The 12,045-nt window shown below is 48.2% G+C and overlaps 1 protein-coding gene across 1 annotated transcript; it reads left to right on the top strand.

Annotated features, from left to right (window-relative positions):
• Positions 1-205: 205 nt before the first annotated feature.
• LOC148662622 (soluble scavenger receptor cysteine-rich domain-containing protein SSC5D-like) lies at positions 206-10,281 on the top strand. The gene is made up of 8 exons (XM_088632308.1): positions 206-237; positions 1,312-1,347; positions 2,426-2,461; positions 3,476-3,508; positions 4,746-5,063; positions 5,878-6,192; positions 9,789-9,911; positions 10,060-10,281. The coding sequence occupies exons 4-7, from the start codon at positions 3,490-3,492 to the stop codon at positions 9,908-9,910; spliced, it is 774 nt and encodes a 257-aa protein (XP_088488434.1). The 5' UTR covers positions 206-237; positions 1,312-1,347; positions 2,426-2,461; positions 3,476-3,489; the 3' UTR covers position 9,911; positions 10,060-10,281.
• The last annotated feature ends 1,764 nt before the right edge of the window (positions 10,282-12,045 follow it).

Raw genomic sequence — 12,045 nt, 5'->3', positions numbered from 1 at the left:
TGGTCAGCTGTGTCTGTGGTCAGATCATCGACTGTGACCACTTTTGTGACATCCAGGTACTGACCAGGCTCACACCTGCTGAGCTTCAGTGGGGCTGCCAGCTGTGAGTTGCAGGGTGACATGGCTTCTGGCATAGCTATGTTTACAGCTGTTTTTTTTTCCTCACCACACAGCAACGTTATGTATGTTTTGCTCTTTCAGTGATCCCCAAAGTGACGAAGCCCCAAGATAAAATAGGTAAGAGGGTTTCATGTCATCGTGCCTTATGTTTTACATGTTCAAAAAACTCAGCTATAATGAGTGGGGTGGAAATTCGGACACGCTGCAGGCAGAGCAGCGCTTAATACTTGTCAGCTCTGACATTTCTTTTCAGGTATTTGAAAAGTGCGTTATTACCTTGAGCGATTTTCAAATGAAACCAAGGTGAACTTAAAACAACGAAACTTAAAAAGAGGAGAGCTGCTGTTGAAAAGTTTTCAATATATTAGCTTAGGGGTGGATGGGGTCCTACTTTATCCCATCGTTTTTGGTTCCTAAGTATAGGTAAAGAATGGCTAATTCCGTTTTTTGTTTTCAAAGCTGACACTGGTCTCCATCTTCAAGAAGAGATTCCAGTGTGGGAATATTGAAGGGTTGAACTAGTCTAAAGAATCCTTAAGAGAAACTGAAAAGAGTTAGTGTAAGATTAATACATAGTCAGATATTTGTTTATTAAGGTAGCTGCAGACTATGATGACACCACTATCTTATTCGTCTTCTAATAACTACATGGTGAGATACAATAAGTGTTCACGTGTAAATTATGAAGCTTAAAGACTTCAAGCAACATTAAAGCTAATGTTTCTTTCAAACTGCCAGTATGGCCAAAGTCTGATACAATTAATCTAACGGGGTGCGAGGTAATTATTTTCTGGAGGGAAAAAATATATATTTCTCAGCTACAATAAGTAATTTTGAGAAAAACCGTTTGATATTGAAAGATAGGGAAAAAAAACAAACACAGAGCAATGGATCTGTTAAAATCACGACATGAGTTGGATTGGGGCGTCTTCATCCCAAAAGTTAGTTTAACATTTTCTAAACATTGCATATTAAGTACAGCGTACCACATTGGTCAGCTGTGTCTGTGGTCAGATCATTGACTGTGACCACTTTTGTGACATCCAGGTACTGACCAGGCTCACACCTGCTGAGCTTCAGTGGGGCTGCCAGCTGTGAGTTGCAGGGTGACATAGCTGCTGGCATAGCTGTGTTTATAGCTGTTTTTTTTCCTCACCACACAGCAACATTATGTATGTTTTGCTCTTTCAGTGATCACCAAAGTGACGAAGCCCCAAGATGAAATAGGTAAGAGAGGTTTCATGTCATCATGCCTTATGTTTTACATGTTCGTAAAACTCAGCTATAAGGAGTGGGGTGGACATTAGGAAACGCTGCATGCAGAGCAGGGCTTAATGCTCATCAGCTCTGACATTTCTTTTCAGGTATTTGAAAAGTGCGATAGTACCTTGAGCGATTTTCAAATGAAACCAAGGTGAACTTAAAACAACAAAACTTAAAAAGAGGAGAGCTCCTGTTGAAAAGTTTTCACAATGTTAGCTCAGGGGTGGATGGGGTCCTAGTTTAATCCATCATTATTGGTTCCTAAGTATAAGTTAAGAATGGCTAGTTCCGTTTTTTGTTTTCAAATCTGACACTGGTCTCCACCTTCAAGAAGAGATTCCAGTGTGGTATTATTGAAGGGTGGAACTAGTCTAAAGAATCCTTGAGAGAAACTGAAAAGAGTTAGTGTAGGATAAATACAGAGTCAGATATTTGTTTATTAAGGTAGCTGCAGACTATGATGACACCACTATCTTATTCGTCTTCTAATAACTACATGGTGAGATACAATAAGTATTCATGTGTAAATTATGAAGCTTAAAGACTTCAAGCAACATTAAAGCTAATGTTTCTTTCAAACTGCCAGTATGGCCAAAGTCTGATACAATTAATCTAACGGGGTGCAAGATAATTATTTTCTGGAGGGAAAAAATATATATTTCTCAGCTACAATAAGTAATTTAAAGAAAAACAGTTTGATATTGAAAGATAGGGAAAAAAAAACAACACAGAGCAATGGATATCTTAAAATCACGACATGAGTTGGATGGGGGCGTCTTCATCCCAAAAGTTAGTTTAACATTTTCTAAACATTGCATATGAAGTGCAGGGTACCACATTGGTCAGCTGTGTCTGTGGTCAGATCATTGACTGTGACCAACTTCGTGACATCCAGGTACTGACCAGGCTCACACCTGCTGAGCTCCAGTGGGGGGGGCTGCCAGTTGTGAGTTGCAGGGTGACATGGCTGCTGGCATAGCTGTGTTTATAGCTGTTTTTGTTTCCTGACCACCGCATCGTTCTATATGTTTTGCTCTTTCAGCGATCTCCAAAGTGAAGAAGCCCCGAGATGAAATAGGTCAGAGAGGTTTCATGTCATGCTTTTGTAACATTTTCTAAACATTGCATATTAAGTGCAGGGTACCACATTGGTCAGCTGTATCTGTGGTCAGATCACTGTCTGTGACCACTTGTGTTTTTTCCCCTCGTGGCTTGAAGGTTCGGCAGAAAGCCTTTAAGATCTTGACCACCATCGCGAATTTAATCACCAACGGAGTAGTTTATCAGACTGGTTTCTTCAGAGTCTTCCTCTGCCAGGAAGGGTTCGGTTATCTCGCCTTCAATCTGAAGGCGGCTTTTTGCTAGTTTTGAAAGTTTTCGCTTCTTGACTTTTTATTTCCGAGCATGTTTTACAGCGTCTTTTTTACGTTGACCTGGTCTGAGCAACATACTGGGGGCTCGAACACGCGCATCACGCCGTGTGTTGGGATGCATGGTGGACACAATCGCTCGTACGCTCATCCCGATTACCGTCATTACAGAGCACAGTGAGCAAATCTCAATTTCAGCAATGTGGCGTTTGGAAGCTTTGGAAACTGGGGCTTTTTCGCCGTGACATTCGGAAGATGTTTCGGGGGGGGGTTGCGCTCCAGATTCTTTGAGGATCCAGGAAGTTGCGACGCTTTCTTTCCGAGTTCAGTCGTATTGTAAGGTCACGCTCTTTAATACTGCGGTAAATGCTCTCTATCTGTGATCCAGGGTAGTACATTATACAGCTGTCAGATCTCCAGCCATCATACGTAGACCTTGGCGTAAAGATCAGTAGGGACAAAAGTGAATTCAATTAACTGGCTATTCCCTAAGAAGGAGAAGTGGGGGTTTACAGTCTGCGTGATCTGTGTCTGATTTCAAGGCATGACCACAGATACCCTTCAGAGAAAGGTGTAGGTTAGTTTGAAAAACACAAAGTGCACTCTGTCAGTCATCAGTGTACTTGCCTCCTTTGTGTGTATATGCAGAGTCCTCCCAGAGTATCGGAACAGAGCTAAAAAGAGCAGAAAATACTGAATGTTCTACGTTTATTGACTTTCAGATGAGTGGTGCGAAATGGACTATCATTTTGGAGGTAAGAGTTTCTCGTTTGTTTGATAGTTCGGTTGTTGATTGATGTGGGCTGCCTCGAAAGGGGTGGACATGAGAGAGCAGTGGGGACAGAGTTGAAAGCTCCGTGGGCCTTGCGGTAGTGACGTCGAAATGTGTTTGTTTTTTTTCGGCCCTTGAAGAAAGATATAAGATGTGAACAAGGGGGTTAACTGAGTCCTTTCTGCACGAGGACTGGACTTCTAAGTGACCGCCTTAGAGTCAGGAAAGGGGGGGATAACTGATAAGGGTTCCAGATGCCCGCTAGGAAACCTAACACTGACCATCAAGAGTGACCAAAGTCTGTGAACGGGCCCGGACACCGTGACCTCCCCCCGTTACCATGGTAACGAGCTACATAAACTGCAAGTTTTGTAGCGGTATTTCGAACAGTGCTTCGGCTTTATTGTGCCTTGCGTGCGATAAAACGCATCTGATTCAACAGATTCGTTTTGGGAGCCAGAACTTATGTGTCTGTTGCAGCGCCCTCTACTCGAGCAATTTGGGTTTTTGAGACGAAAAGATTCAAATGAGGCAGGAGGGAGGGCGGGTTGTCACCATTTTATCTCGGCACGTAGGTGTTTTAAGAGTTTAGAATAATTCCACTTTTTGCGTTCGGTCTCCTCCTTTCAGGTACTGGAACAAATGATCTTTGCGCTTAGGACTGGGTTGCAAATCCTTAGCGTGTGATAACCGCGTCAAACTGGTGACCCGCTGATACCGCCAAACTCTTGGTCTGTGCTTTGGAAATGTTATCTGCAGCCATTTTCATTGGGGGAGGGTGGGTCCGACTTGAGTCTCCTTTAGTCAGCAAATCAAATCCATGCGCTATTGGAGAATCAGAATTCCGAGTAGTCATTTGAATTTACAATTCGGGGAAAATATGAGTGACTATTTCAGTGCAGGGCTGTCTCTCTCAGTGCCGGGGCTGTAGGTTCAACTCTGGACCCGAGATGCTGTCTGTGTGGAGTCTGGATGTTCTCCCTGTGGGTAGGTGGCGGTAAGCAGCAGATCATGCCCCCCCCAGAGGTTTCCCAACAGGGCTGTACTCTCTATCCCAGCGTGCAGTGGGTACAAAGCAGGATACCCCCTGGGAGGGACACCAGTCCGTCACGACATCCATTTATATCTAGTTGTCCAATTAGCAAGATGGCCTGAATGGACTCCTCTCGTTTGTAGCCTTTCTGTTGACTCCTTCTCTCTCTCTCTCTCTCTCTCTCCAGGCCGAGACGCGAGGCTGGTGGGTGGCCTCAGTCCCTGTGGCGGGACAGTGGAGGTGCATTACAAAGGGCAGTGGGTTCGAGTTTCCGCTAGGAGTTGGGATCTGCGGGTGGCCGCAGTCGTCTGCTCCCAGCTGGGCTGCGGTTCGGCAGTGGAGGCCGGGCCTCCGGGAGCCACGCTCGGCGATCAGCCTGGGCCGGTTTTCCTGGCAAACGTGTCCTGCAGTGGATCGGAGCCGTTTCTGAGGCTCTGTGGGCTACAAAGAATAGCCCCCGAGCCCAACGGTTCTCCAAGCACGAGCGCTGGAGTGGTTTGTTCAGGTAGGACGCCCACATTTGCAACGGTTATGGTGCTAAGCTACTCAAAGGCCCCCCTCCCCCAGAGGCAATTTCTGCCTGAAATGATGTACCTCTTAAACATTTGGCGTGGTTTTGGAAAGTCTAGACCGTAGAGGCTTGGGAGAGGGCTTGGTGTGGAGAGAATCGACTTTCTGCGTGGTAACGTAAAGTTCCCCCCTTTCCAATATGCAGCGGCTGCTCACCCTGCCACAGGTCAGGGGGAATCCCGATCCCGCCACCAATGTGCAGCCCCCACCTGGATGATGCGACGGCAGCCATAGTGCGCCAGAACGCTCCCCACACACCAGCTCTCAGTGGGGAGGAGAGCAGAGTGATGAAGCCAGTTCAGAGAGGGGGGGTTATTAGGAGGACGTGATTGGTAAGGGCCAATAGGAAATTTGGCCAGGACGCCGGGGTTACACCCCTACTCTTTTCGAGGAACACCCTGGGATTTTTAATGACCACAGAGAGTCAGGACCTCGGTTTGATGTCTCATCCGAAGGACAGCGCCTGTTTACAGTCCAGTGTCCCCCGTCACTATACTGGGGCATTAGGACCCACATGGACCGCAGGGTGAGAGCGCCCCCTGCTGGCCCCACTAACACCTCTCCCAGCAGCAACCTTAGTTTTTCCCAGGAGTCTCCCCTCCAGGTACTGACCAGGCTCACACCTGCTGAGCTCCAGTGGGGGGGGGGGGCGCCAGCTGTGAGTTGCAGGGTGATATGGAACATTACTGATGTAAACTGATCGGGAACATTAACCTCCCGGGCGGGTTTCTCCTGTGCTGCAATCCCAGGGCACCGTGCGGCCAGGCTGGCGGGCGGCTGGGATCGCTGCTCGGGGAGGCTGGAGGTGCTTCGCGGGACGACCTGGGGCTCCGTGTGCCGCTCGGACTTCGACCGGCCGAGCGCCGAGGTCGTCTGCCGGGAGCTGCACTGCGGGACCCCCGAAAAAGTGGGGCGGGCGTCTTATTTCGGGAGAGGGGGCGGCCCGGTGTGGTCAGGGGCGCTCCGGTGCCAAGGCAACGAATCTCGGATTTTCTTCTGCCCGCCGTCGCCCACGAACATGACGAACTGCACCCTGGGAGAAGAGGCGGGACTGGTGTGCGCTGGTGAGACTCTCGCCTGCCGTCATTTATTAGCGATGTGGTAACGGTTTTAATGTACCACTCCAAAGGGGACCGTGGCGCCGAATTCCAGCGATACATGTCTGAAATAGTCCAAATTCTGAAAACGAAGAATTGTTTTGGACCCGTACATATACAGTGCCTTGCGAAAGTATTCGGCCCCCTTGAACTTTTCAACCTTTTGCCACATTTCAGGCTTCAAACATAAAGATATAAATTTTTTATTTTATGTGAAGAATCACCAACAAGTGGGACACAATTGTGAAGTGGAACAAAATCTATTGTATTTTTGAAACTTTTTTAACTAATAAAAAAATGAAAAGTGGGGCGTGCAAAATTATTCGGCCCCTTTACTTTCAGTGCAGCAAACTCACTCCAGAAGTTCAGCGAGGATCTCTGAATGATCCAATGTTGTCCTAAATGACTGATGGTGATAAATAGAATCCACCTGTGTGTAATCAAGTCTCTGTATAAATGCACCTGCTCTGTGATAGTCTCAAGGTTCTGTTGAAAGCGCAGAGAGCATCATGAAGACCAAGGAACACACCAGGCAGGTCCGTAATACTGTTGTGGAGAAGTTTTAAGCCGGATTTGGATACAAAAAGATTTCCCAAGCTTCAAACATCCCAAGGAGCACTGTGCAAGCGATCATCTTGAAATGGAAGGAGTATCAGACCACTGCAAATCTACCAAGACCTGGCCGTCCCTCTAAACTTTCAGCTCAGACAAGGAGAAGACTGATCAGAGATGCAGCCAAGAGGCCCATGATCACTCTGGATGAACTGCAGAGAACTACAGCTGAGGTGGGAGAGTCTGTCCATAGGACAACAATCAGTCTTACACTGCACAAATCTGGCCTTTATGGAAGAGTGGCAAGAAGAAAGCCATTTCTCAAAGATATCCATAAAAAGTCTCGTCTAAAGTTTGCCACAAGCCACCTGGGAGACACCCCAAACATGTGGAAGAAGGTGCTCTGGTCAGATGAAACCAAAATCGAACTTTTTGGCCACAATGCAAAACGATATGTTTGGCGTAAAAGCAACACAGCTCATCACCCTCAACACACCATCCCCACTGTCAAACATGGTGGTGGCAGCATCATGGTTTGGGCCTGCTTTTCTTCAGCAGGGACAGGGAAGATGGTTAAAATTGAGGGGAAGATGGATGCAGCCAAATACAGGACCATTCTGGATGAAAACCTGTTGGAGTCTGCAAAAGACCTGAAACTGAGATTTATCTTCCAACAAGACAATGATCCCAAACATACAGCAAAATCTACAAACGAATGGTTCACAAATAAACGTATCCAGGTGTTTGAATGGCCAAGTCAATGTCCAGACCTGAATCCAATCGAGAATCTGTGGAAAGAGCTGAAAACTGCTGTTCACAAACGCTCTCCATCCAACCTCACTGAGCTCGAGCTGTTTTGCGAGGAAGAATGGGCAAGAATTTCAGTCTCTCGATGTGCAAAACTGATAGAGACATACCCCAAGCGACTTGCAGCTGTAATCGCAGCAAAAGGTGGCTCTACAAAGTATTAACGCAAGGGGGCCGAATAATTTTGCACGCCCAACTTTTCATTTTTTTATTAGTTAAAAAAGTTTCAAAAATCCAATAGATTTCGTTCCACTTCACAATTGTGTCCCACTTGTTGGTGATTCTTCACATAAAATAAAAAATTTATATCTTTATGTTCGAAGCCTGAAATGTGGCAAAAGGTTGAAAAGTTCAAGGGGGCCGAATACTTTCGCAAGGCACTGTAAATGTATTGGTTTTCAATTGGGGACACCTCCCGCAGATCCTTAAAACCCCCGCTCAGCCCAACATATAGATACTGGTCAGCTTTCTAGATCGATCATATATAGCAGGGATTCATATGGGAGTGCATATTATCCGGTTTTTGCTTCACTGTATAAAGACGACTGTCAGCGTCGTCTTTGGAGTCTTGCTTATCCTTGCTTATCCTTAAAGTCGACAGATCATTAGCCACAGTGCCACCGCTCCACCCCTCCGTAGTTCAGACGTGATCCGCCATCTTGTCTGAACCTAACCCCCCCCTCCCACACACACACACACCCCGAGTTTGTGGAATTTAGTCTCCCATGTTGGAACGTACGTAGAGATTATATTAAACTTCAATGACAAAGTGAGAGAATCGAGAGATCGGTCCAAGCCGATCTCCTGTGTGTCCACAGTGGGTGTTAGATCTTCCGATATTACATCTCTCGTGTTATTTAAGGAAATTCTGTTTCACTACAGGTAAACGCGCTGAATTTTCGAATCACTACAAGAACCCTGCACCACTAATGTATAACTGATTCTACCCATTCTAGTGCTTTAACCAATAGTAAACACTCAGCAGGGCTTTAACAGGAGTCATAGGCCTTTGGCGACCTCTACTGGCAGTTCAGTATTACGGTAGTTCCTTCAAAGACCAGCCTCCCCCAAAACACACAACCTCCACTGTATAGGTCGTTGCAATATACGCACTGCATGGCGTAGAGTATCATTTGTTTTGTAACCAGCAGCCATATCACTCGGTGGCAACCCACTGAAGCTAAGCAGGTGTGAGCCTTGTCAGTTCGTGAAGGGTTAAAAAAAATAAAATGCTTACACTTATATAGCGCTTTTCTGGACACTCCACTCAAAGCGCTGTACAGGCAATGGGGAATCCCACTACCGCCACCAGTGTGCAGCCCCCACCTGGATGATGCGACAGCAGCCATAGTGCGCCAGAATGCTCCCCACACAGCAGCTCTCAGTGGGGAGGAGAGCAGAGGGATGAAGCCAGTTCAGAGAGGGGGGTTATTAGGAGGCCATGATTGGTAAGGGCCAATGGGAAATTTGGCCAGGACGCCGGGGTTACACCCCTACTCTTCGAGAGACACCCTGGGATCTTTAATGACCCCAGAGAGTCAGGACCTCGGTTTTATGTCTCATCCGATGAACAGCGCCTGTTTACAGTCCAGTGTCCCCGTCACTATACTGGGGCATTAGGACCCACACAGACCGCAGGGTGAGAGCGCCCCCTGCTGGCCCCACTCACACCTCTCCCAGCAGCAACCTTAGTTTTTCCCAGGAGTCTCCCCTCCAGGTACTGACCAGGCTCACACCTGCTGAGCTTCAGTGGGGGCTGCCAGTTGTGAGTTGCAGGGTGATATGGCTGCTGGCTAGTAGTGTAGTGTACTAGAGTCATGTCTTGCCCTGTGTGCATCGCGCTGATCTCTCGGGAGACGCACGCAGGCCGACAAGCAACACCACACCAGGACAACAGGAACAAGAAATAAATATGCAGTAGTGAGACCAATAGAGGGGAAAAAACTATGTATAAAGTGCGTAGTGCAGATCTGTCTGAAGGCCCGGCAGTGAGCTGTTGAGGATGGGCACTGCAGGGGGATAGAAGCTGATCTTGAGTCTGGTGGTCCGTGCCACGACGCAGGGGGGGGAGAACAGTTCGTGTGGGGGTGGTTGGGGATCCCAAAGGTCGGGTCGGGCCTCCACTGCGCCCGGTCGATGGGAGAGAGCCCCGTTTTCCGGTCATAGCGACGTCGGATTGAAGAGGGGCCCTTTGTTCTCGGCAGGGCGGGGCCGGGCCTTCGGCATCGCCTCCGACTTCTACCGCGCGTACGCCGCGCTCATGGCCTGCGGGCTGATGGGGATGATGGCGGCGGCCGCCTGCGCGAACAGGAAATCGCAGCGATGAGGTAAAAACCCAGAACCGGGACCGTTCTTTTCACTCAGGTGACCGTAGAGCAGAGACCAGGATGACCAGCCCTGGTTAAATTATTCCGGGTTTTCCGGTGGTACTCTTTCGATCGCCCGAACGTTCTTTCCTCTGTTTTTTTTTTACAGGTGATGACGACTCGGAGCCGAAGGCAAAGACCGATCCCCCCCCCCCCCCCGAGGAAAAATGCAGAGGAAAATTCGAGCTTCTCCGCTGGGCTGTGTTTCTGTTTGCCTAAATCGGGCCGCAGGAGAACGGGGCTGTTTTTGTTTTTGTTATTGTGCTTGCAGTGTTTCTTCGGGTGCGGAGGCTGCCGTCGCGCTGTCTGCAAATAAAATAAACTGAAAGAACATGGTGTCTTCACCCGGCGTTTTTCCTGACCTGTTCAGCGGTCTTGAATCCACCTGTAGTTGTTCGTGTTCAAGAGCTGGATATCTTCTGGACTTGGTGAATTTGTGCGATGTGGCATGGGTCAGTGTCAGAGGCAGGTCAATACAGGGGGCTACCACTAGAGGTACCACCCTTGCGTAGCGCTTTTCTGGACACTCCACTCAAAGCGCTTCACAGGTCATGGGGGATCCCACTGCCGCCACCAGTGTGTAGCCCCACCTGGATGATGCGACGGCAGCCATAGTGTGCCAGAACGCTCCCCACACAGCAGCTCTCAGTGGGGAGGAGAGCAGAGGGATGAAGCGAGTTCAGAGAGGGGGGTTATTAGGAGGCCATGATTGGTAAAGGCCAATGGGAAATTTGGCCAGGACGCCGGGGTTGTCCCCGTCACTGCAGGGTGAGCGCCCCCTCCTGGCCCCACTAACACTTCTTCCAGCAGCAGCCTTAGTTTTTCCCAGGAGTCTCCCCTCCAAGTACTGACCAGGCTCACACCTGCTGCGCTCCAGTGGGGGCTGCCAGCTGTGAGTTGCAGAGTGATATGGCTGCTGGCAGTAGGTGTAATAATAATTCAGGTGGGTAGCTGCGTCAGCATGCGTCGTCTGCAAAGGAACAAGTAATAGGTTTAATCCAGGCTGTCTCCACATTTAATCCCCATTCGTCTCCCAGTGGCTGATGCAGGAGCTCGGGGACGCCTCTCGCTCTCTAATATGTAAATTTGAAAACTTTCATTTCAATCGGGGCCCGCGCTGTGTAAACTGCCACAGGATCACAAGTTTGGCACCAAGGTCGATGGAAGTTCTTTTCAATATCTAGTAACACTTTATATATACGAATCTAATTATGAATATATAATAACTTGAACTTGAACTTTATTGCCATATGTAACCGGTACTGGTACAATGGATTTCTTACTCACAGAAAGTCTCTCGATTGTAAAACAAGTGTAAAAAACAAGACAGTGCAAACAGTGCATCAAGACAATGTACAAACAAACAATAGACAATGTGCAAGTAAACATGTAGACAGTTTGAATGTAAACAATACAGACGTGTAAACAATGACTGGAGATAATAATACTCAGTCTTGGCCGATGCACAGAAATAAAAAGAAGTAACGACTAAGGGCCAGGCATTCATTGCCTCAGAGACACAGAAAAACAGCATTTCCATCCGCATACAGGAACAAAAAAGCAAATGGCGTGCTGTCCTGTGATTTAAACAGGAATGGGGGCATCGCTTTCGCAGTTGTGATTTCCAAAGAGCGCGGAACGACGGCCCAGTGCTGTCTGCGGCTGGAAAATAAGATTCGCCTGGAAGTCGCCAGCCCGGATGAGCTGTTTCTCGTTCCACCCGACTGCCTCGTAGCCCTTGCGAGGTGAATCGATTGTGGTCAGGAGGAAAGAGAGGCCGCCTGGCTCGGCAGGAATCGCAGCAGAAGGGGGGCCTCAGAGCACGACGGACAGCAGGAGACCACCGACACATGTGACCTGATCGAGCCCAAAGGAAACAGGAAGGAACCCCAAACCACAGACTTTTAACGGTAAGCTTGTAAGAAGAAAATCTCGCCCTTTGCCCACCCGCGCCTGAAAACACAGATTCTAAAGAGGCGGTGGTGTTTTAAGCTGTTGTTTTTTTTACAGGCCTGCGAATCCAGCACACCCTGCCGAACGAAACTCCGAGGCCTAACCCCAACGTCGGTCGGGGGGAGAAAGCGAAACGGAGAAA

The sequence above is a fragment of the Lepisosteus platostomus genome, chromosome 5, assembly GCF_059453375.1.
Source record: "Lepisosteus platostomus isolate fLepPlt1 chromosome 5, fLepPlt1.hap1, whole genome shotgun sequence".
Taxonomy (NCBI): domain Eukaryota; kingdom Metazoa; phylum Chordata; class Actinopteri; order Semionotiformes; family Lepisosteidae; genus Lepisosteus; species Lepisosteus platostomus.
Note: the sequence above shows the minus strand (reverse complement) of the source record. Positions and strands in the feature narration are given on the sequence as shown.